Source organism: Podarcis filfolensis (genome assembly GCF_964270895.1).
Source record: "Podarcis filfolensis genome assembly, chromosome: 2".
Classification (NCBI taxonomy): Eukaryota; Metazoa; Chordata; class Lepidosauria; order Squamata; family Lacertidae; genus Podarcis; species Podarcis filfolensis.
In genome coordinates, this window is record NC_139605.1 from 37,208 (window position 1) to 57,577 (window position 20,370).

The window sequence follows — 20,370 nt, forward strand, 5'->3', positions numbered from 1 at the left end:
AACGTTCTGATCGGCAAGCTCTAGCGCCCTCCGTGTCTGTGTGATCTGCAAAACTGCCATTTATATAAAGCTGAACACCCCCCAAAACATTGCAAAAGGCAGCATGCAAGCCACACAAAGAGCTGGAAACACTTTGCTTGCTTGTGTCTGTTGCATATAAGCTAAACAAGCTCTAGCTTAGGGCCCCACTCTCTTGGGGGGCCCCAAAAAAATTAAAGGGAAAAAAGTGATGTACATTTCCAAAATACAATATAAAAAATAAAATAAAACCTACATACAGCAAGTTTTTGTGTTGTGTTGGCTCCTATTTTGTTATGTGCAAATGGCTTTAGATACCTCTTGGGTCCGTAAATTACCATATACCATATATTCAACAAAAAAACAGCAACAATTTGTTATTGACATTGCTGTTGTTTAGTCGTGTCCGACTCTTCGTGACCCCATGGACCAGAGCATGCCAGGCCCTCCTGTCTTCCACTGCCTCCCAGTTTGGTCAGGCTCATGTTTGTAGCCTCAAGAACACTGTCCAACCATCTTGTCCTCTGTCGTCCCCTTCTCCTTGTGCCCTCCATCTTTCCCAACATCAGGGTCTTTCCCAGGGAGTCTTCTCATGAGGTGGCCAAAGTATTGGAGCCTCAACTTTACGATCTGTCCTTCCAGTGAGCACCCAGGGCTGATTTCCTTAAGAATGGATATGTTTGATCTTCTTGCAGTCCATGGGACTCTCAAGAGTCTCCTCCAGCACCATAATTCAAAAGCATCAATTCTTCGGCGATCAGCCTTCTTGATGGTCGAGCTCTCACTTCCATACATCACTACCAGGAAAACCATGGCTTTAACTATACGGACCTTTGTTGGCAAGGAGGTGTCTCTGCTGTTTAAGATGCTGTCTAGGTTTTCCATCACCTTTCTCCCAAGGAGCAGGCGTCTTTTAATTTTGTGACTGCTGTCACCATCTGCAGTGATCATGGAACCCAAAAAAGTAAAATCTCTCACTACCTCGGTCACACCTCCATTTCTTCCCCTTCTATTTGCCAGGAGGTGATGGGACCAGTTATTGACATAGGATGGACATATTGTTATGGAAATTATGGGGGGGGCACATCTTTAAAGTTGTTAAATGTTACAAATATTATGCCTGAATGTATTCTTTCAACTTGACAGCTTAGGTAAGTTACCTAACTTTAAAAAATCATAAAATCAACTCCTTTGCCATTTTCCTCCATTCCAACACTATTTTGCCCTTGGAAAAGGGACTCCAGGAAGTGTCCAGAGGTGACAATTGCTGAGCTGATTGTTGACCAAGGAGAGCCTAATCCCATCACCAAACTTGCCATGGGGCCAGGCATGCAAAGGAAGTTCTATTGTACTTTGGGTGGTGGGACTTCAGAAGTGTTAATCTATGCTAATCTAACACCTGGGTCTTGCCCTGACATGTCTGTTTATGCTAATGTTGTACCAAGGACTTGTCTGGACATGTTTGCCAAGGTTAAACTAGTGTAACCCCAGTCTACCCCTCCCCTTTGGTGACATGTCAGTGATGTAGCAATGACGCTGTGTAAACTGTATTCTGGGATACGGTGAGAAAGTTTTAAAAGTCGTCACCCCATCCTCGGGGTTCAAAATTCCTCTTTGAACCTGTTGCGCAATTAACTTTGGTCTACAGCTATTTGCTCCGGTTGGTGGCTGGACTCCTTCCTTTATTCCGCAGGGACCCGTGGGCTCTGCCTGACCAGCTGGGGGACTGAGCAGCCTGGCACTTAGATTTTTCCGTAACAGTATGTTGTTTGTTACTATGGTGTGTATTTTTGCTCGGATGAACCCCCCAACTCACAAACAAGCCTTGACACAACCAGCATGTTTTTCTCCTCTGAAACACAGCTAATTTTTTATCTCTTCGTACATAAGAACATAATAGCCTGTTCAGGAGTCTTTGGCGAGGTGCTGTGGCAGCTTTTTGCAGGAAGGAGTTCAACAGGAGTAGCCCATCTTTCCTGGTGGGTCATTTCTGCATCTTTTGGCCTTGCTAGCAAAACCACATCATGCAAGAGTTGGTTGCTGAGAGCCGTGGAAGCCTCCTCGGACCACAAGGGTCTTACAGTTACCTACAAGGCTCCCAATGCTATCATGGCTGCAGCTTTCCTCCCGTTGCCACAGGATCCTTTCCAGAAGGGCCAAACTCAAGCTCAAGCCACCTATTTCCCTTACCCCTGAATTAGAAGAAAAAGAGGAAGAAGAGGAGGAGTTTGGATTTGATATCCCGCTTTATCACTACCCGAAGGAGTCTCAAAGCGGCTCACATTCTCCTTTCCCCTCCTCCCCCACAACAAACACTCTGTGAGGTGAGTGGGGCTGAGAGACTTCAGAGAAGGGGGACTGGCCCAAGGTCACCCAGCAGCTGCACGTGGAGGAGCGGAGACGCAAACCCGGTTCCCCAGATTACGAATCTACCGCTCTGAACCACTACACCACACAGGCCACTGCACTGCTGCCAACGAAAGGGCAGGGAGGCTTGAGAGGGAGGAGGTGCCCTGAAGTGGAGCCTGTGCATGCAGCTCACCGGAGGAAGACAGCAGAAAATGCCAAATTCAGCAGTGGAAGAAGAAAATTTCAGAATATAAATTCAGAAATATAAACATTTATTACAAAAAAAGTATCAAAATTTTAAAAGACAAAAGAGTAAGAATGGGGTCGCTATCCAAGAAGCAGAAAGACCAGCCGCCTCCGGCGCCCTCACTTTCGATTTGAAGCTGTGCCAATGACACATTCATTGACCTGCAAGGCAAGACCGGACAGATTTTGGGGGACATAAACTGGTCCCCACAGCTGCTGCTGCCGCCACCTCCTCCATCCAGCTACGGTCAGGATGCACCTTCAGCAGAGGAGATTCTGCAAGCAGCCCAGAGAAAGGGACCTCCCCTCCCTCCAGCCGTAAGCTGCAGCCACTTACCTTTCTGGCAAAGCGAAGGGAATTGAGGGACTCGGCAAAGTTCCCCTCCAAGGGCGAGATGTTAACGAACATCAGCCTGGGGGGAAAGGCAGGAGACAGTGAGGAGAAACAGAGGGTGCCTCAAGGGGGATGCATGGCACCCCTGTCAGAGACTTCTGGGTTGAACGGGGTCATCTAGCCCAATCCCATGCGTTCCTGGCAGGACAGCGCAGACCAGGCATCAAAGGGGAGCCATCAACTCCCTCCTTGCCGACTCACATCTTGGAATTGCCACCTAAGGAGTTCTGGAGGAGGTAGGTCAGCTTGCTGTTCCGGTAGGGCACATGGGCCTCCTGCAAGGGGGCAAAGGAAGCGGACAAGAATGGGTGAGGGAGGGGAAATGTTGGGGGGCCCCTCCTCCCCACTTAGGGCAGGCTGGTTCCGCCAGCATCATGAGGCTGTCCCATTCCTGATCAAATTGTAGAGTTGGAAGGAATCACAGTTCTAGAGCCCCTGACAGGTGGGCACCCCACACGTGAGACAGCGGTGGACGCCACATCCTCACCCTCGCAGAAGACCAGTGCGCTGCGGGAGGCGGGCTGTGAAGGGCTGCCCCATGGCTGGCCGGGACTCTCCCGCCTACCTTGTTGCTCAGGGCGGTGATGACCAGGCCCAGGTTGGAGAGGCTGCTGTTGATGGCCTGGGTCTCCTTGAGGCGGTCGCCTGTGGAGAGGGACTTGTCCAGGCGCTCGCTGCCAGCCAGGTCCACCAAGCTCAGCACGGCTGCCGGGGGGACAAAGGAGGGGTGAGGGTGGAGGGAGAAGGGTGGGTGCCCCCATCTCCCACTGAGGGGTGCTGGGGACCAGGGACAGAGTGTCTGGCCTAGAAGAGGGGGAGCAAGGGAGCTCCTGAGCCTCTGGGCCAAGGCAGGGACAGAGGCCTCCGGCGAAGGGTTTTGGCAGGCTACACTCACAGGAGGTGTGCAGTTCCCGGTTGGCGTTGTGGCCCTCGATGCGCAGCTGGAAGAGGCTGTGGCTGCGGGAGGAGCGCTCGTTGAGATTGGTCTTGGCCACCGAGCGGTTGGCTTTGGCCCTCTGGAGCAGCTTCAGCACCTGAAGGGGCAAGCAGGGGGCAGGAAGCGGAGAATGGCAGTCGGAAGGGACCCCTGAGATCCTCTGGCCCTAGCCAGCCCCCGGCAAACAGTGTGAAGAGGCTAGCCGGGCACATTTTCCACCTGGCTATTGGCTACTTGCGACCAAACTAAGATGCCCGGGCGCCAGATGGCGTTGGACATCACCACCTGGAGGTGCAAGCCTGGGAATCCTTGGAGCGAGACTGTTTCCACACACTAGTACCTCATCCTATAGAATTCTATCCGTTACATTTTAGCTGCACAATCAGAATGAGTATCCGGAATCAAAATGGTTTCTCTCAGCAGCCTGAGCAGGAGCAGTGAACAATGTCAGTTCATTGTTCTCACTTGACTTCACTCCCCTGCCCCCACTGCCCCACTCTCAGTTGTGAAGAATATTCTTATATTGTGAATGCACCGTTAAGAAAAAGAAGCTGGAATAGGCCAAGATATGTGGACTGCCCCAATCCCAGCTCAAGGTGGTCATCTGAACTAACCAGATGTTTAACTGAGAATCAGTCAGTCAGTCCATCATTTGAAAAATAAGACTTTAGAACCGCCTGGCCCCAAAATGGCAACTAGACATTCCATTTGGGTGAGTTTAACCTTGGTTTAAGGAGCCGCTTTGTGCCTAGCTTCTATATTGGAGTTTCTATCACTGCCTGCAAATAGAAAGGGAAGCATGGCGGGGAGTTGTTCCTCTTGGAACTCAAGGGCAGGCAGAAACCCCATCAGGAGCCGAGGGGCCAAGACCCAGGTGACCTGAGCTCTCCAGAAAGGCAGGATGGCTCATGCCTTCATACAACAGCGGGAGACAGAAGCCTCTCAGAGAACTGCAAAGTTGGAGGGGGTCCCCAGGGTCCTCTAGCCCAACCCCATATTCCTCACTCTGCTCCTCCCCTCAGAGGCTTTGGATGCAGACACACTCTGGCTGCCTTGTCCCCAGACCAAGGCCCTAAAATGGGTCACAATGGGGCTGGTTCTCTGGCTTCTGCCTCTCCTCCACCCCTTGCAAGCAGGCTGGAGGCCGGACACAGTGCAGAGAGCGGAAGAATAGTAGTGTTGGAAGGGGACCCCAAGGGTCATCTACCCAACCCCCTGAACCGCAGGAACCCCCCTGGAAAATCCCAGACAGCTGCCCCCCCCCCCCCGCGGTACCTCATGCTCCGAAGCAACGGGGACGTAGCAGAGGTTGGGGACGTGCAGTTCCTCCGTGCACTGGCTCACTCGCCGGATCTCCAGCTCGGAGCCCCGCTCAGGGCGCAAGACCAGCAGGTCCCGCAGAGACTCATTGTAGATCTCCAGGAAGTTGGCAGTGAAATGGTACTGGGAGGAGACAGGCAGAGGGGCAGGATCATACCAGGGAAGGCGGCTGGGGTGGCACGTGCCCAGCCAGCACATCGCTCCCGGCTCAGACTCAGGGACTAACTGGCATGCCTATTCCAAGATGGCCTGCAGAGGAGGCCTCCAAAGGCGAGGCCTAGGAGTTCAGACAGGCCAGCCCTCGGGTGTTCAGGGGATCTTGTGAGACTGAATGGAAGGCCCTGCGGAAAAACACTGGCGGTCTCACCATCCTGTGGGGCGGGTGAGGGTGAAAGAGGCAGCCCCCTCCCCGAGTGCTCAGAGGGCTTGGGAGAACCTCTCTCACCAGTGCCCTCTCTGGGAGCTCCCATGCCCAGTGTGAAACCACCCTCGGAATTACAGCATGGCGAGTGAATGCAGCGGGTGTCGCCTGCGGCTTCCTCACCCCTCCACCCCCTTTGGACACCTGCAACCGCTTTCCCTCTCTGCCCCCCACCTTCCAGCCTTTGGCCTCCATCTCCCGGGCTTTCCTGAAGATCTGCTGCACTGCGCGGGGGATCATGCCGGCCGTGGAAGGGTCCTGGCAGTCGGGGCCCTCCATGGTGTATGTCTTGCCGCTCCCCGTCTGCCCGTAGGCAAAGATGCAGACGTGGTAGCCGTCCAAGGCTGACTGCGGGGAGGAAGGGAAGCCGTCATGCTGGCGTCCGCCAGGCCATACCTGCTCCCGGAGGGGGACAGCCACTCTATATGAAATTTCCAGACCGTCCTTCAGCCAAGGCTCACAGGACAAGCCAGCCAAATCAGCAGGGTAATCATCATCATCATCATCATCATCATCATCATCATCATCATCATAATACAGTGGCACCTTGGTTGTCGAACTGAGTCCGTTCAAAAACTAAGGCTGCCAAAGAATGTTTGGAAATTGGAACACTTACTTCCAGGTTTTCAGCGTTCAGGAGCCAAACTGTACGAGTACCAAGGCATTTGAGAGCCAAGATAAGACTGTACCATACTCGACTTCCGGGTTGGCGCCATCGCCGAATGGCGGACTCCCTCCGAGCTCCGGAGGGAGCCGGCTCGGCAGGGGCTGGGTTTTACCGCACCGGCGATGCGGGGACCCTTAGAAACCACGGCCACGGGGGCCGTGGACTTGGAGACTCGGCTAGCACCGCTAGCGCCCTCCCGACTCGTGAAGGAGCCTTTTTAAAGGCTACGGATCGGGTGCCGGGGAGAAGCGTGGTGCTTTGAGTCCTCTGCCATCCCTGCCGAGCGAAGCCGCATGCCATCCGGCGGAGAGCGCTGACTTCTTCCATTGAGAATTTGGACTTTTAACAACAACCCGTGAGTAAATTGGAAATCGGGTTTAAAAGAAGAAAAATTTTCTGGATTTGAGACGAGCGGGGGGGGGATCTAAAAAGGAAGTCAGTCCCCCTCCCTATTGTAGACATTTTAAAACAAGGATTGGGAAGCCAAGGCCCAAAAAGAACGGTATCTTTGCTAAAATCAAGAATTCCATGATGGGGAAGTACAAGAATTGTGCTGGAGGAAGAATTGAAGGAGAAGGAAAATGCACCCCCCTCCCTGGGAACCGGGGCGATTGAGGAGTGAGCCTGGTGAAAAGAGCCGGTGATTTTGACAGCTGTCAAAGTAGCTGTCAAAGTCGGAATTTTAAAGAGGATTTTATTACAAGGACCTTGCTGGTCAAATTTGTTACAACTTGATATAATTTGTTAAGACTTGAATACAAAATGGCGAAAATACGGAGAACAATCGGATTTTTGGAAACAAAGTCACAACAACCCCCCTAGAGGAGCTTCGGGACATTACAAAGATGGGCGTAAGCCGGGAAAAATACAACACTTCGGAATTTCACAGAACTGGTTATCTCCTGGGAAAGCTGCAAAACTGAAACTGAATCTCGTCTACAGGGTGTTTAGACTAAAAGGAGACAACAGAATACTTTACTGAAGAAGGAAGGGACTGAACGCAAGTTTTTGTTCCTGAATAACAACAACCCATGTAGAGTTACTAAACTTCTGAATAAGAAAGTTTTAGCAGCGGAACAAGAGGAAGCTGGACTATAACCTTGAAAGAACAATGGGGGGAATTTTATAATTTGACATTTTTAAAGATTTAGGAATTAATTTTTAAAAAGTAATCCTAAAAATGGGAAATAATTCTGCAAGGAGTTGGGGGAAAAATGGGATTGATGGACTTAAGACTTCCAGGCTGGAAACATAGATTGGAGGATAAGGGAAATTAAACCGGGGAAGGGGAGGGAGAATTAGAATCCAAAGGTTTGCAACTATTTTCTGAATTGGTTTTCTTTTTTCTAATATATTTCTTATTTTTTTATACTTTTATTCTGTGTGCTTTTACTTTAATGGGAAAAAAGGGGGACATTGTGGAAAGAAAAGGGGGTGGGCTATGGGGAGAGATCTTTTGCTTTTTTTTACCAAGGGTGTTGCATAAGGTTTGTATAAATTTAAATTTGAACAATGGGGTATATAAATTGTGCTTTAAATCAGAAACAGAACTTGTGGAAACAACAATATGAAAGGGGAATACGGTAGGGGTGGGGGAAGGGGGGAGTCCCAGAAAGTGGATGTTTGAAAATAAGGTTCTGAATGTATCTTCATAATTTCTTTTCTTCTCTTTCTGTATTTTGGAAACTTCAATAAATATTATTTAAAAAAAAAAAAAAAAAAAAAAAAAAGACTGTACCATACTCAACACAATAACAAACTAGAGGAACTGGGCCGCTTCCCCCCTTAATGTATTTATTTAAAATATTTATTTAATTTATTTATGTGCTGCTCTTCATTAAAAGATCTCAGGGCGGTTCACAGAATAAAATGCTTTTTCTTACCTGCACAAGCAGAGAGATCTCCTCAAAGACCTCCTCCTGGGAGCTGGACGGAGGGAAGACCTGGTCAAAGTTGAATTCATAGACAATGTCCTCTTTTCGCTCCCGGCCAACGTGGGACTGGCAGAGAATCAAAGAATTGCAGAGTTGGAAGGACCCACGAGGTTCATCTAGTCCACCCCCCAAGCAAGACTTGGACCCACAACTCTAAGATTATGAGCCTCATGCTCTACCGACTAAGCGGCAACAGGGGCCGCGTTCCCCCTTGGCCAGCTCTCCCGGGGCCGCAATGCTCTCTCTCACACACACATCCTTCCGCTGGCCTTGGGTCTCTTGGCCTTGGGTTTCTCCTGCTCCTGCACCACCCTGCTATAAAAGGTCATTGCAGGAACAACACTGGCTTCTTTGCGGCAGGTTGAGACTTCCTGACGTCCCCTGGCAACTGTGGCGGCCCTAGATGCCACCGAGACTTCGACAACCACCTAGTCCCCCCCCCAGACTGACCTCCTCCGCCTTGGATAAGACAAGGCTCTTGCTGTCGTCTGGCGGGAAGCGCAGGTGGCTCATCCCCGGCTTCTGGGCCTCCTTCTCGCTGCTCAGCAGGGGGCGCACGCGGCAGAAGACACGGATGTTGCCCTGGAGGGAGCGGGGACTCTTCAGCACCCAGCCCCACAAAGGGACCCCCAGCGCCAGCCCCATCACCACCGCCGGCCCACCTTCAGCTCCTGGACGGCGTTGTGCAGGGAGCGCCGCTCCATCTCCGACTCGTGCAGCTTCTGCTCCAGCTGGGCCTTGCGTGCTGCCAGCGCCTCATTCTCCTGCGCCCGCCGGGCCAGGCTCTCCTGTGCCAGGCGCAGTTCCGCCTGCGTCAGAGAAACCCCAGGGGCAGTGAGGGACGGGCCACCTCAAAGCCAGAGCCGCCCACCCGCCCTCTCAGCCAGGCAGCAGATTAGGAGCACCACAGGCTCGTTCAGGGAGGAGGAGGCAAACGCAGGCTTCCTCAGCTGGGAAAGGAAAAGCACCAGCAGGAACGGACACAGCAGAGGTTAGCAATTCCACCAGACAAATATCTAGGTCCCTCTTGCGATGGATAGAAAAGGGACTTGTGTGAGAAACAGGGTATGAGGCTGAGGAAAGGGGAAGCACTTCCAGCGAGAGCTGAGAGGGATACACTTCTCGGTATGGGGATTGAAGATTAAGATACAATTATGATAGAGGGCTAGACACGTAAAATTTTGTGTTATATTGTGATTATTACTATTATTGTTGTGATTTTTATTTATTTTCTTTCTTTTTCTCCTTATCTTCCCACCTTTTATTGCTTTTTCCTGTATTTCTTATTATCTTTTATTTATTTTTTATTAAAAAATTCTTGATTTACAAAAGTGTTTGCAATGTCTTTCTCTCATCTTATTATGTTTTTTTAAACTAGTTTGGGTTGTATTATATTATATGTTGAAAATATTTAATAATTTTTTTTAAAAAAAATTTTAGGGTATCTAGCTCCCTCTTCTGGGGCTGAGGACCCACCCCTTAACTTTGATATTGATTCTGGCATTGTGGAATCAGAAGGGTACCTAAGGGACATCCAGTCCACCCCGCTGCAATGCAGGAGTCACAAGCAGATGTTGGCTAGTCCCGAGGATTCCTCACCTCACCTTGGGATTCCAAGCACCTCATGGAGGCCGACAGTCTCTCCATTAAAGGGTGGGTGGAAGGGTCCCCAGCCCCCACTCACCTCTCTGGCCTCCAGCTGGGCAGCCAAATCCTCCTTGGCCTCCCTGGCTTTGCGGCCAGCGCTTTCCAGCTCCCGGATCGTCTGGCTCTGGCTCTTAATGGTCTCCTGCAGCTGCTGCTCCTGCTCCGCCAGCTGCTCCACCCTCTGCAGGCTCTCTGTAGCCTGCGCTTGGCAGGTCTGCAGCTCCAAGGCCAAGGCACTGCAAAGAGAGGGCAGGGCAGAGGTCAGATCCTGCAGCAGGAGTAGCAGAAGGAGCCCGCCATGCCCTCCTCAGGCTGCTGCTCACTCACCTGTTCTGCCCCTCCAGCTGCTGGTTGCGGGCCGTCGCCTGCTTCAGCTCCCCCTCCAGCTGGTTCAGCCGCTGCCTCAGGGCCTCATTCTCCCCGGCTAGCCCCTGGGCCTTCTCCTTGTAGGTCCCCACTTTGGCCCGCAAGTCGCTCACTTGCCCCTTCAAGTCCCAGGGGGCCCGCTTCTTCTCACCCCCGCCAGCAGCGGCAGGAGCAGCGGCTGCCAAGAGGAGAGGGATAGAGAGAGGACAGTGTGACGGTCCCGGTGGCGGCTCAAGGATGGCACAGGAGGGGGGGCACCTCCCTCCCTTCTCTAGGCCTTACCTGGCTTAGGGGCTGCCGCAGCCACCGTCCGACGGGATCCTGCTGGGAAAAAAGGAATGAGACATGAAGCAGTGAAAGGATTCCCAAGGGGACCCTGTCTCCTCTCCATTGCTTCATGAAGTATCTCCAAGCAATAATAATACTTCAAAACATAAAATCAGCAAGGAATTCAAGACATATTAAAGCAACATATGTGAGGATTCCATTCCACAGATTGCGCCTAAAGTCAAAATCGCATATAGCTGAAATATGCTGGGTTTAATGGTGGGCGGGATTGCCAGAGCATTTTTCCCAGCCCCTCTCCAAACTTTTTATATTGTTTCCTACACTGAATGCACACAAGTTAAAGGGGCACTAGATGCAGCGTTATGGGGCACCCACATTCTACACGTCTGAATCAGCTTGCCAAAACTAAAATGGCTTCAGCAGTTCCCAAAAAGAGTCCAGCAAAGATAGCTGCTTGGTGTTGTAAGAACATAACTGGATCAGGCCCAAGGGGCCTGTCTAGTCCAGCATCCTGTTCTCACAGTGGCCAAACAGTTTCCTGTGGGAAACCAGAGAGCAGGATTCAAGCCCAAGACCCCCCCTCCCCCTTTGTGGCTTCGAGCAACAGGTATCCAGAAGAATTTCTGCCTCCAACCATAGAAGCAGAGCACAGACATCACGGCTAGTAGCTATTGATTGCCCTCTTGGACGTGCATCTGTTTAATCCTCTTGTAAAGCCATCCAAGTTAGTAGCTATCACTACCTCCTGTGGGAGGAAGTTCCATAGGTTAGCTATGCAATGCCATTGTTTTTTTTATACAGTGGTGGCTTGGTTCTCTTCATCTGTTCCAGGAGTCCAAGACTCCAGAAACTATTCGCAAACCAAGGGACAACTTCTGATTGGCTGCAGGAGAATCCTGCACTCATTCAGAAGCTGTGCCGGATGCTCAGCTTCTAAAAAACGTTTGCAAACTGGAACGCTTACTTCCAGGTTTCCGGCGTTCATGAGCCAAATTGTTCAACAACTAAGACGTTCGAGAAGCAAGGTACCACTGTAATGGAAATCAATACAACAATATTCATAATATTTTTGGAAAATAAGTCGATGGGTGCTGCTCCTCTAAATGATCAATTCCTTACAGGTATGATACGGCACCTTAACAGGGACACTTCTGCAGCCCGCTGCCTACCTGTGATGGACGGCCCTGCCACACCCGCAGTCCCCCGTGTCCGAGTGCTTGAGCGGCGGCGCCCCCCTGCCAAGAAAGCTGTGTTACAGCAAAGTCCAGAAGGGCTCCCCAGGTTCTGCCCCGCCCCCTGATCAGAGCTTACCAGCCTGGCGGTGGCTTCGGAGCCCAGGGGCCGCTGGCGGAGGCTTCGGAAAGGAGGGGGCTGCTGTCACAGGTCCTCCCCGCTTGGTAGGGTCCAGGGGACCCCGAGCCCGTTTCTGTGAGGAAGGAAAGGGCAACTGTTTGTTATTCTCCAGGGCCAGGCTGGATGACCTGCAGGGGTCCCTGACCACCTCACTGATTCTATTCAACGTCCCTCTCAGCTGGAAATGGCAATGCCCCATTCATACACCCCATGCTGAAGAAGGGAGGGGCTTGAGAACTCACCCGGTCCACCTTGGGGGGCTCATTCTCATCGCTGGCCGGGCGCTTGAGGCGCAGCCCAGACACAGGGAGCCGGGAGGGGCCTTTTGGCAGCAGGAAACTTTTTTCCTCAGAGTTCATCTTCTGCTCCCTGAGTGGTAACTGAGGTGGGGTGCAAGAGAGAGAGAAACGGAGGGTCGTTGAGAATCCCAAAAGCAGGGTGGAGGGGGGTGTCGAAGCCCGAGGCAGGCGAGAGAGAAGCCCCCAGACCCCCGGAAGTGACTCACGGGAGGGGGACCATCCATCAGCTCCAGGCAAGGCCTTCTGGAAGAAGCAAGACACCTTCAGCCAGAGGGAGACCAAAGAAATGAAGCCGAGCCTGCAAGGTCAAAGGAGGCCCAGCTAGTCAGTATCCTGCTCCCAGTGGCCAAATGCCCCCCAGCCCCAAGGCATCGAGATGGGCTGCCTCTGGGCCTGGAGGCTCCACAGGGGGCAGCAAACCTTTTCAGCAGGGGGCCGCTCCGCTGTCCCGCAGACCCTGTGGGGGGCCGGACTATACGGGGGGGGGGGGAGAACGAATTCCTCTGCCCCAAAGAACCCAGAGGTGCATTTTCAGCGAAATGACACATTCTACGCATGTCAAAACACGCTGATTGCCGGCCCCTCCGCGGGCCGGATTGAGAAGGCGATTGGGCCGGATCCGGCCCCCGGGCTGCCTCCCCCTGATCTACAGGAAGAGCGCCGCTGCTGGGGCTTGGCAGAGACGGAAGCGCCCCGTGCGCTTGGCTGGTCCCTCCCGCCTGAGGAAGGGGCCCCTCTGCCCGCGCCCAGAGGCCTCACCGGCGCGGCGCTCGACGCCCCGTCTGCTCCTCCTCGCCGCCCTTTTCCCTCTCCGACCCAACCGCCGTCGGATTCAAACGGGCAGCTCCCGTCCTCCCCCGCGGCGCCGCCCGGCAGCCAATGGCGAGGCGGCGAGAGGAGGAGACCAATCCGCGCCGCCCGTCACGCGGGCCGGACCCGCCCTCTTCGTATTACGCCAACGACCAGGCCGCGTCGCCGCATAACCTCGCGCCGGCTCCGCCCCTAAGTCCCCCCTTGGCGCGCGGCCCGAGCGGACGAGGCACTGCGCACGCGCGCCGCCAAGGAGCGTCGGCGGGAGGGCGAGCGGGAGTGCGCGCGCGCGTGCGTGCCGCAGGCGGCCACGCCCCTCCATGGCAACGGCCGCGGCGCGCAGGAAGCGGGCTGGCGGGGGCGGGGCCTGCGCCGCAGGGGCGGGGCCTGTGGAGGGGCGGGGCCAGGGAGATCTATGGGGAGAGAGATCAATGTATAGAGAGAGAGAGAGAGAGACACAAACAAACAGGAGGGGCCCCCCAGGGGAGCCCGCGAAGCGCGCCTTAGCAACAGGCAGCTATTCCACAGGTGCAGCCGCCTGCGCGAGAGGGAGCAGCTTCCCCAGTTGAACACCCGCCTGCCCCTCTGCGCAGGTGGGGCGGGGCCTGGAGGGGAGGGACCCCCCATCTCAAGAATAACCCCTAGTGACCCTGGCCCCCTTTTCTCTCCCCCCCAATTCAGCTGGGGGGTCAGCCCCCCACCAAGGGGGTTCGGAGCCTGAAGCAGGTGGGGGCACACAGGGCCCAGGCCAGCTCCCCTCTTCCATTCCAGGGAGGGGGGCCCCGCTGCAGCAGGGCGATCCCCTTGGAGGGGGGCCGGGGGTCCTGGCATTGGGGGGACCCCCAGGCGCTGCCACGGGCCCAACTGGGAGCTGGGGGGCGGGGAGACGCGGGCCGCCCCCTCCCCGCGTCCTTTCCCCTCCCTCGCCCCCCTGCCGGCGGGGGCGTGCCGGGTCCGGGTGGGGGCGCTGGGGGGGCTCGGCCGCCCGGCCCTCGGCATCCCCCCTCGCGGCCCCCCGCTCCGGCTGCTGCGTCACTGGCGCTCCGCGGGAGGATGGAGCCGCAGAGGGTCCCGCTCCGCCGCCCCTGAGACCCCCGGCCCACCGGGGAGGGACCCCCACCCCCCGCGGGTAAGGGGCGGGGGCCGCCGAGGGGGCGCGGGCGAGAGGGACCCCGAGAGCGGAGCCGGCAAGGGGGCGCCCCCCGCACGCCCAGGTGGGGGGCAGGACTCCGGGGGTCCTTTGCGGGCGGAGCCTGACCCCCGTCTCTCCCCCCCCCGCTGCAGGTGGGGCGCAATGTGATGGCGAGTGAGCCTCCCGCCACCCCCGCCTCGGCCCGGCTGACCCGGACGAGCGCCCGCCTGACCTCGGGGCCCTGGAAGCGGCCGGCGGCCGGCAGCGGAGGGGCGCCCCCCTCGCCCTGCTCCCCGCCGGCGCCCGGGGGACCCAGCGCAGCCCCTCCCGGCTGGCCCCGCTTCTGGGAGGGCCAGGATGTCCTGGCGCGCTGGACCGACGGCCTCCTCTACCTGGGCACCATCAAGAAGGTCAGTGGCTGCCCCTCCCCTCGGGGGTCAGGGGGGTCCCCCCCCCCGGCTGGGGGTCTCTGCTCACCCCCCCTCCCCCCTGCAGGTGGACCCCCTCCGGCAGGTGTGCCTGGTGCAGTTTGAGGACGACTCCCAGTTCCTTGTGCTCTGGAAGGACATCAACCCAGGTCAGTGGGAGATGCCCCCCACCCCCTAACACCCCCCCCCCCGCCACCCTGGGCCTCCTCTTTGGGGGCCCCCCAGTCTCCACTCCCTGCAGGCCTGGCTCCCCACCCCGTCTTGTTCTGTAGGGATGACCCCAGTGCAGAGTTCACCTGTGGAACTCCTTCCCACTGCCCAGATATCAGTGGCTCCTACCAGGATGGTTCTGAATGCCGGTTCCTGGAAGCCGCTTTTGGGGGGGGCGTTCCCTGGCAGCCCACGGTGAGAAGGGGAGGCTGGATCAGAGGAGAACCCCCTTTGGCCCCATCCAGCAGACACTTGTTTCCCAATGGAGCCTCCAACTCCAGAGGCAGTCTATCTTGCTTCCGAGGCTCTTGGGGCAGGAACCCAGCTGCCCTTGGGGGGGGGGACTGGCCCCTCACGCCCCCCTGCCTTTCCTCCTAGCGGCCGTGCCAGGGGAGGAGCAGTCCTGCTGCGTGTGCCACTCGGAGGCCGTGAGCCCAGACAACCGGCTGGTGCGGTGCGAGAAATGCAGCCACGGTAAGTCCGCCAAAGGAGCCCCACAAGCTGCCCCTGGTGCCCCGTCCCCCTCCCCCGTTGCCCCACTGATGACCCTCCTTCATCTCCCCCCCCCCCCCCGCAGCCTACCACCAGGAATGCCACCTGCCCCGGGTGCTGAGCGATGGGGCCTGGACGTGCCGGCAGTGTGTCTTTGCTGTGGCCACCAAGGTAAGAGTGGCCTTCTCTGCCCCACAGCTGGAAGGGACCCCCAGAGGTCCTCTGTCCCAGCCCCACGGCTCTCCCTCTGCCGCAGACCAGCCTGCGGTAGCGAGAGCCTGCCTGGGGTGGGGCCCCCCTTCTGCACCCCATGCACTGACTCTGCCCCACGGCTTTCCTCCTTCCGCAGCGGGGCGGCGCCCTCAAGAAGGGGCCCTACGCCAAGGCCATGCTGGGCATGAAGCTGGTGTTGCCCTACCAGCTGAAGGCCCTGGAGTGGGACGCCGAGCACCTTGCCAACCGCCAGCAGTGCTACTGCTACTGTGGGGGCCCCGGAGAGTGAGTCTGCCCCCTCCCGGCCGGGGGGTGGCGGGCGAGGGGGGCTTGCGGGGAGGAGGAAGGGGCGCCCGTGTGTCCCTCTGCGGAGGGGGCTGTGTGCTGGGGGGCGCTCAGCTGACCGGCCCCCTCTCTTCCTCTGCCTCAGGTGGAACCTGAAGATGCTGCAGTGCCGCTGCTGCGCCCAGTGGTTCCACGAGGCCTGCACCCAGTGCCTGAGCAAACCGCTGCTCTACGGGGACAGGTGAGGGGCAGTCCTGGGCAGGGGGAGGGTGGGGGTCAGAGGGCAAGGGCATCTTGTGACTGACCCCCCCCGGCTCCACCCGGCAGGTTCTACGTCTTTGAGTGCTGCGTCTGCACGGGAGGCCCAGAGAGCGTCCGGCGTCTCCCCCTGAGATGGTGAGGGGGCGCTTTGGGGCGGCAGTGGGGCATAAGCACAAGAAAGCAATGCAGCGGCCTGGCCCCAGGGAGGCCTGCCTGGCCCCAGCCCAGACTCGGTCACGGGATCGAGCCCCCCGTTGGGCAGGAGGTCCCTGCATCTTGGGGGGTTGGACTAGATGACTAGAGGAGGGAGAAAGGTTGTTTTCTGCTGCTCCAGAGAAGCGGACACGGAGCAATGGTTCCAAACTACAAGAAAGAAGATTCCACCTAAACATTAGGAAGAACTTCCTGACAGTAAGAGCTGTTTGACAGTGGAATTTGCTGCCAAGGAGTGTGGTGGAGTCTCCTTCTTTGGAGGTCTTTAAGCAGAGGCTTGACAACCATATGTCAGGAGTGCTCTGATGGTGTTTCCTGCTTGGCAGGGGGTTGGACTCGATGGCCCTTGTGGTCTCTTCCAACTCTATGATTCTATGACCCTCGGGGTCCCTGCCAACTGTCATTCCATATAAAAGCAGTTTAAAGAGAGCCAAAGGAAGGTGGGTCCTTAAAAGACAACCACCCACATCTTGAGTGTATCCTGATCCACTTGGGCCTTTAATTAACAGCCTCCTGCTTATCACTTGATTTCCAAATACACCACTTGGGATAATTGGGACAGGCTTGGTAACTTAGAATAAGTCCATCCGAATTAAGCAGCTGATCTAGAAACAAAGAGAGAGCAGAACGGGGAAGGAGGTTTTGGCGCCAGAGCGAAGGAAGCCGCCACCTGAAGGGCCAGGAGGCACCGGGAGGGCGTGGGGGGCCGGGAGGGTGGGGGGCTGCGCTGGCTGCGCTGAGGGATTCCCGCCTGCCCCCCCCGCAGGGTGGACGTGGCCCACCTCATCCTCTACCACCTCAGCATCTGCTGCAAGAAGAAGTACTTTGACTTTGAGCGCGAGATCCTGCCCTTCGCCAGCGAGAACTGGGACAGCCTCCTGCTGGGCGAGGTGAGAGGCCCGTGGGGTAAGGGATCCTGGGGGCGGGAGGAGAAGAGCGGGGGGGGGGACAAGACTCTGAATCTCAGGCTTGTGGGTCGAGTCCCATGCGGGGCAATACATTCTTGAATTGCAGGGGATGGGACCCGGTAAAAGTCTAGGATCCCTTTAATGTTGGGGATTGGCAGTGTGGGCCAGGAGGCAGGATCCGCCCCCCATGAAGGAGGAGCCTCAGGGCGGGGCACCCTGGCCTGCGGGTGGCGGGGGTCTGACGCTGCCCCTTTCCCCACAGCTCTCGGACACCCCGAAGGGAGAGCGCTACAGCCAGCTGCTGAACGCCCTGACGGGACACAAGGACAGGTGAGGGGGTGGCAGGCCTGGCGTGGGCCGTGGGACCCCGGGGGGGCTGCTGGTGCCGGGTTCAAGAGCCGCCCCATCACAGCCGCCTCCTCTGCAGGTTCATCTCCGGGAAGGAGATCAAGAAGCGCAAGGGCCTCTTTGGGCTGCACTGCCGCGTTCCCCCACCCGCCCCCCAGGGGGCCGACGGCTCCGGGGACACGCCCAGGACCCCCTTCATCGCAGGCAGCAGGTGAGCCAGGGGTCTCCCCCACCCCAAGGGGGTGGGAAAGGGGGCAGCGGCCTCCCCCCGCCTTTGCTCCTCCGGCACCCCCCTCCGTGCCGTGCAGATAAGGAGGGTCTCTTACAGCTTCCTTTCAGGGCAGGGCAGGCGTGGGAAGGGGCCGGAGCGCCCGAGGGCCGGGCGGCGGGGGCAGCCGCGGCAGCAGCCACAGCGCCGGCGCAAGGGGCAGCCGCCGGCCCCGAGTGGCAGCGGGGGGCAGTGGGCACAGCAGCAGGAGCAGCAGCAGCAGCAGCAGCAGCAGCGGAGCACCCGGGAGAGGGAGCGCCTGGAGAGGGCCCTCACTCAGGTAGGCCGGGGGCCAGGAAGGGCGGGGTGGGGGACCGGGGGGGCCGTGCTGCGTCCCTCTCAAGAGCCCCCCTCCCCTCTCTCCGCCCCCAGGAGGTGGTGCAGCACCCAGTCAGCGCTAACCAGAGCTACGGCGGCTACGGCGGCACTTCCAGCTCCTACAACTTCCGCCGCACCGACGCCCGCTGCCAGGACAGGTGAGGGGGCAAGCAAGGCAGACCCACGGCGGGGGGGGAGGCGTTCCGCGCCCCACGCTGACGGCCTGCCTCTCTCTCCCCCATCCTGCAGCGCCCCGATCCGGATGTTCGCCTCCTTCCATCCCTCGGCCAACACTGCAGGGACCTTGAGGTGAGGAGGACGGAGGGAGGGAGGGGTGCGCCCCACCTTCCTCGGGGGGGGGGCTTCACTGGCCCCCCCCCCACCACTCTAGGGGAAGCCCGGTCCAGCACAGCCCCCTGCCCCCGCCAGCCCAAAACCCCCAAGAGGCAGCTCTCCAGCCTGTGGGGTGAGCGGCCTCATGAATGGCTGTTTGACCCTGGATTGGATGGGAGGGAACGCCAAGGATCATCCGGTCCACCCCCTTGCCGTCAGACAAGGTGCCCCCTCTGCCAGGTCAGGGCGGCCCCTGTGAGCCCCACCCTCCTCCAGTTGGAGCATTGGACTAGGACCTGGGAGAGACCAGGGTTCAAATCCCCACTCAGCCACGCAGCGGACCAGGCGGCCTGGAAGTCAGCTATCATTCCTCTAGCCTACCTCACAAGGTTGTTGTGAGGAGGCAACGGGAGGCAGGAGGAGAGAGGGGGTGCCTCTCCTTCCCCAGAGATTGGATGGCTGTCTATCCGGGACCCTCGAGCTCCTGTTTCCTGCACTGCATACGCTGCTGGGAGTTGTAGCGCTGGCCGTCCAGGGCAAGCGGGGGGCAAGCTGAGGTTCGGGGTGACTTTGGCTGCAGCAAGTGACCCCCCTTTCCTTCTGCAGCACCAGCAGCGGAGCCCCCCTCGACCCCGGTGACGCCGCCCCTGCGGAGCGGGGCAGCCCAGAGCGATCTCCGGCGGATGACGGCCCCGCCCCCCGGGCACTCCTTCGCCGCCACTCCGCGCCGCCGGCCCCCAAGCGGCCCCCGCAGGCTGCCCCGGCCCCCTCGGCCCTCTGCGTGGCTCCCGGCGGCCCCACCAGCTCGGGCTACTTTGGACCCATGGGGCGGCTGGCGCGGGGGGAGGCGGTGCGCATCCTGGCTCGCCGCGTCACCACCGAGGGCACCGTGCAGTACCTGGTGGAGTGGGAGGGGGGCAGCATGTTTTAGGGGCCCCAAAGCGGGACCCAGAGGGGCCCCCAATGTGCCTGGCCAAGGAGAGAGCAACAAGTGCAATTCTGGGGGGCAGGCCGTGGGGCGGCTCCCCCTACCCGCTTGAGGAATGTGGACTGTGCAGTTTCTTGCTTTTGGGGGGGCAGGAGACCCCCAAGTTTCTTCTATTTGCTGCTGCCGCTGCTCCCCACCCCCCCCCATATCGTCATCTTGGACCCCAAAAAGAGTTTGAGTCCTGCTTATTTTTTTACTGTTTGTTGGTTAAAGGTATTATTTAAAGAGGCCTGAGTGGGAGAGAGAGAGAGCGCCCCCCCTCGGCTGCCCCCCAAACACACACAGCCCCCCTTGCGCCTGTAGTACTGCCTCTGCTGCTGCTAGACTGACTGTTGTACAAAACACTTCCGAATAAAAGAGCTTCTGGGCAAGACTTTGCCGCCTGCAGCTGCTTCCTGGGGCCCAAGACCCCCCCCCCAAATCCCCACCTAAAAGCATCAGAAGCACCTGCCGGATCAGGCCCGTCCAGCCCAGCCTCCTGGCCAAAAACCCCAAGGACTCGAGATAGACTGCTGCTGGGCCTGGAGGCTCCATTGGCAGGCCAAAGGCAGCCCACAGGCAGGACTGCTGGGGTGGCTGGGTCAGGAGAGGACGAGGCTCTGAATCTCAGGGTTGCGGGTTCAAGCCCCGCGCTGGGGCATTGCAGGGGGTTGGGCTAGATGACCCCCAGGCTCCCTGCCAGCTCTGCCAGCCCACGCTTCTATGATCCGGGCACAAGAAGAACTTGCTCCTCCTGGGTTTTCCAGCAACTGGCGATCGGAAGAATTGGCTGCCACCGACCGGGGAGGCGGAGCGTGCCCGCCATCACAGGCTCCAGGGGGAGGGAGTTCCGCAGGTTAACTCGGCTGCTTGAGGAACGGCTGCCTTTCGGAGCCCGCCTGGCTGGCTGTGGGGTGGGGAGCCCTGCCTGGGGCTGGACAAGGG

General features: G+C 57.8%; 2 protein-coding genes across 9 annotated transcripts; one reads left to right on the forward strand and one right to left on the reverse strand.

Moving 5' to 3' along the window:
- Nucleotides 1-2,618: 2,618 nt before the first annotated feature.
- Nucleotides 2,619-13,301, reverse strand: KIFC1 (kinesin family member C1). 6 transcript variants are annotated; one of them, XM_083601189.1, is made up of 18 exons: nt 12,999-13,301; nt 12,446-12,537; nt 12,183-12,320; nt 11,899-12,013; nt 11,757-11,822; nt 10,582-10,620; nt 10,261-10,477; nt 9,971-10,169; nt 8,949-9,095; nt 8,737-8,868; nt 8,236-8,352; nt 5,860-6,033; nt 5,220-5,387; nt 3,903-4,041; nt 3,573-3,712; nt 3,209-3,282; nt 2,951-3,026; nt 2,619-2,775 (listed from the first exon to the last, which is right to left on the reverse strand). In XM_083601189.1, exons 2-18 carry the CDS (start codon nt 12,461-12,463, stop codon nt 2,734-2,736), a joined length of 2,001 nt encoding a protein of 666 aa, XP_083457315.1. In that variant the 5' UTR covers nt 12,464-12,537; nt 12,999-13,301; the 3' UTR covers nt 2,619-2,733. The 6 variants fall into 6 exon arrangements, 5 of the variants coding, with proteins under 5 accessions (XP_083457315.1, XP_083457314.1, XP_083457317.1 ...); XM_083601188.1 differs by having other exon boundaries at nt 10,582-10,623; nt 12,999-13,188; XM_083601191.1 differs by lacking the exon at nt 11,757-11,822 and having other exon boundaries at nt 12,999-13,149.
- A 145-nt stretch (nt 13,302-13,446) lies between these two features.
- On the forward strand, nt 13,447-19,819 carry PHF1 (PHD finger protein 1). Of its 3 annotated transcripts, none has more exons than XM_083601316.1 (15): nt 13,447-13,577; nt 14,334-14,591; nt 14,677-14,758; nt 15,198-15,293; nt 15,397-15,482; nt 15,661-15,809; nt 15,955-16,050; nt 16,137-16,205; nt 17,050-17,173; nt 17,454-17,521; nt 17,619-17,750; nt 17,868-18,087; nt 18,180-18,283; nt 18,375-18,434; nt 19,065-19,819. In XM_083601316.1, the coding sequence occupies exons 2-15, from the start codon at nt 14,349-14,351 to the stop codon at nt 19,387-19,389; spliced, it is 1,854 nt and encodes a 617-aa protein (XP_083457442.1). In that variant the 5' UTR covers nt 13,447-13,577; nt 14,334-14,348; the 3' UTR covers nt 19,390-19,819. The 3 variants fall into 3 exon arrangements, with proteins under 3 accessions (XP_083457442.1, XP_083457441.1, XP_083457443.1); XM_083601315.1 differs by having other exon boundaries at nt 13,494-13,642; XM_083601317.1 differs by lacking the exon at nt 13,447-13,577 and adding an exon at nt 14,042-14,178.
- The last annotated feature ends 551 nt before the right edge of the window (nt 19,820-20,370 follow it).

Coding starts and splice junctions, on each gene's coding strand:
- PHF1 (XM_083601316.1), top strand. CDS start 14,349: ATGGCGAGTGAGCCTCCCGCCACCCCCGCCTCGGCCCGGCTGACCCGG. Junction 15,483..15,660: donor TCTTTGCTGTGGCCACCAAG/GTAAGAGTGGCC, acceptor CTCCTTCCGCAG/CGGGGCGGCGCCCTCAAGAA. Junction 17,522..17,618: donor CTGACGGGACACAAGGACAG/GTGAGGGGGTGG, acceptor CCTCCTCTGCAG/GTTCATCTCCGGGAAGGAGA.
- KIFC1 (XM_083601188.1), bottom strand. Junction 4,042..5,219: donor CCGTTGCTTCGGAGCATGAG/GTACCGCGGGGG, acceptor TTGCCCCTTCAG/GTGCTGAAGCTGCTCCAGAG. Junction 3,283..3,572: donor TCACCGCCCTGAGCAACAAG/GTAGGCGGGAGA, acceptor GCCCCCTTGCAG/GAGGCCCATGTGCCCTACCG.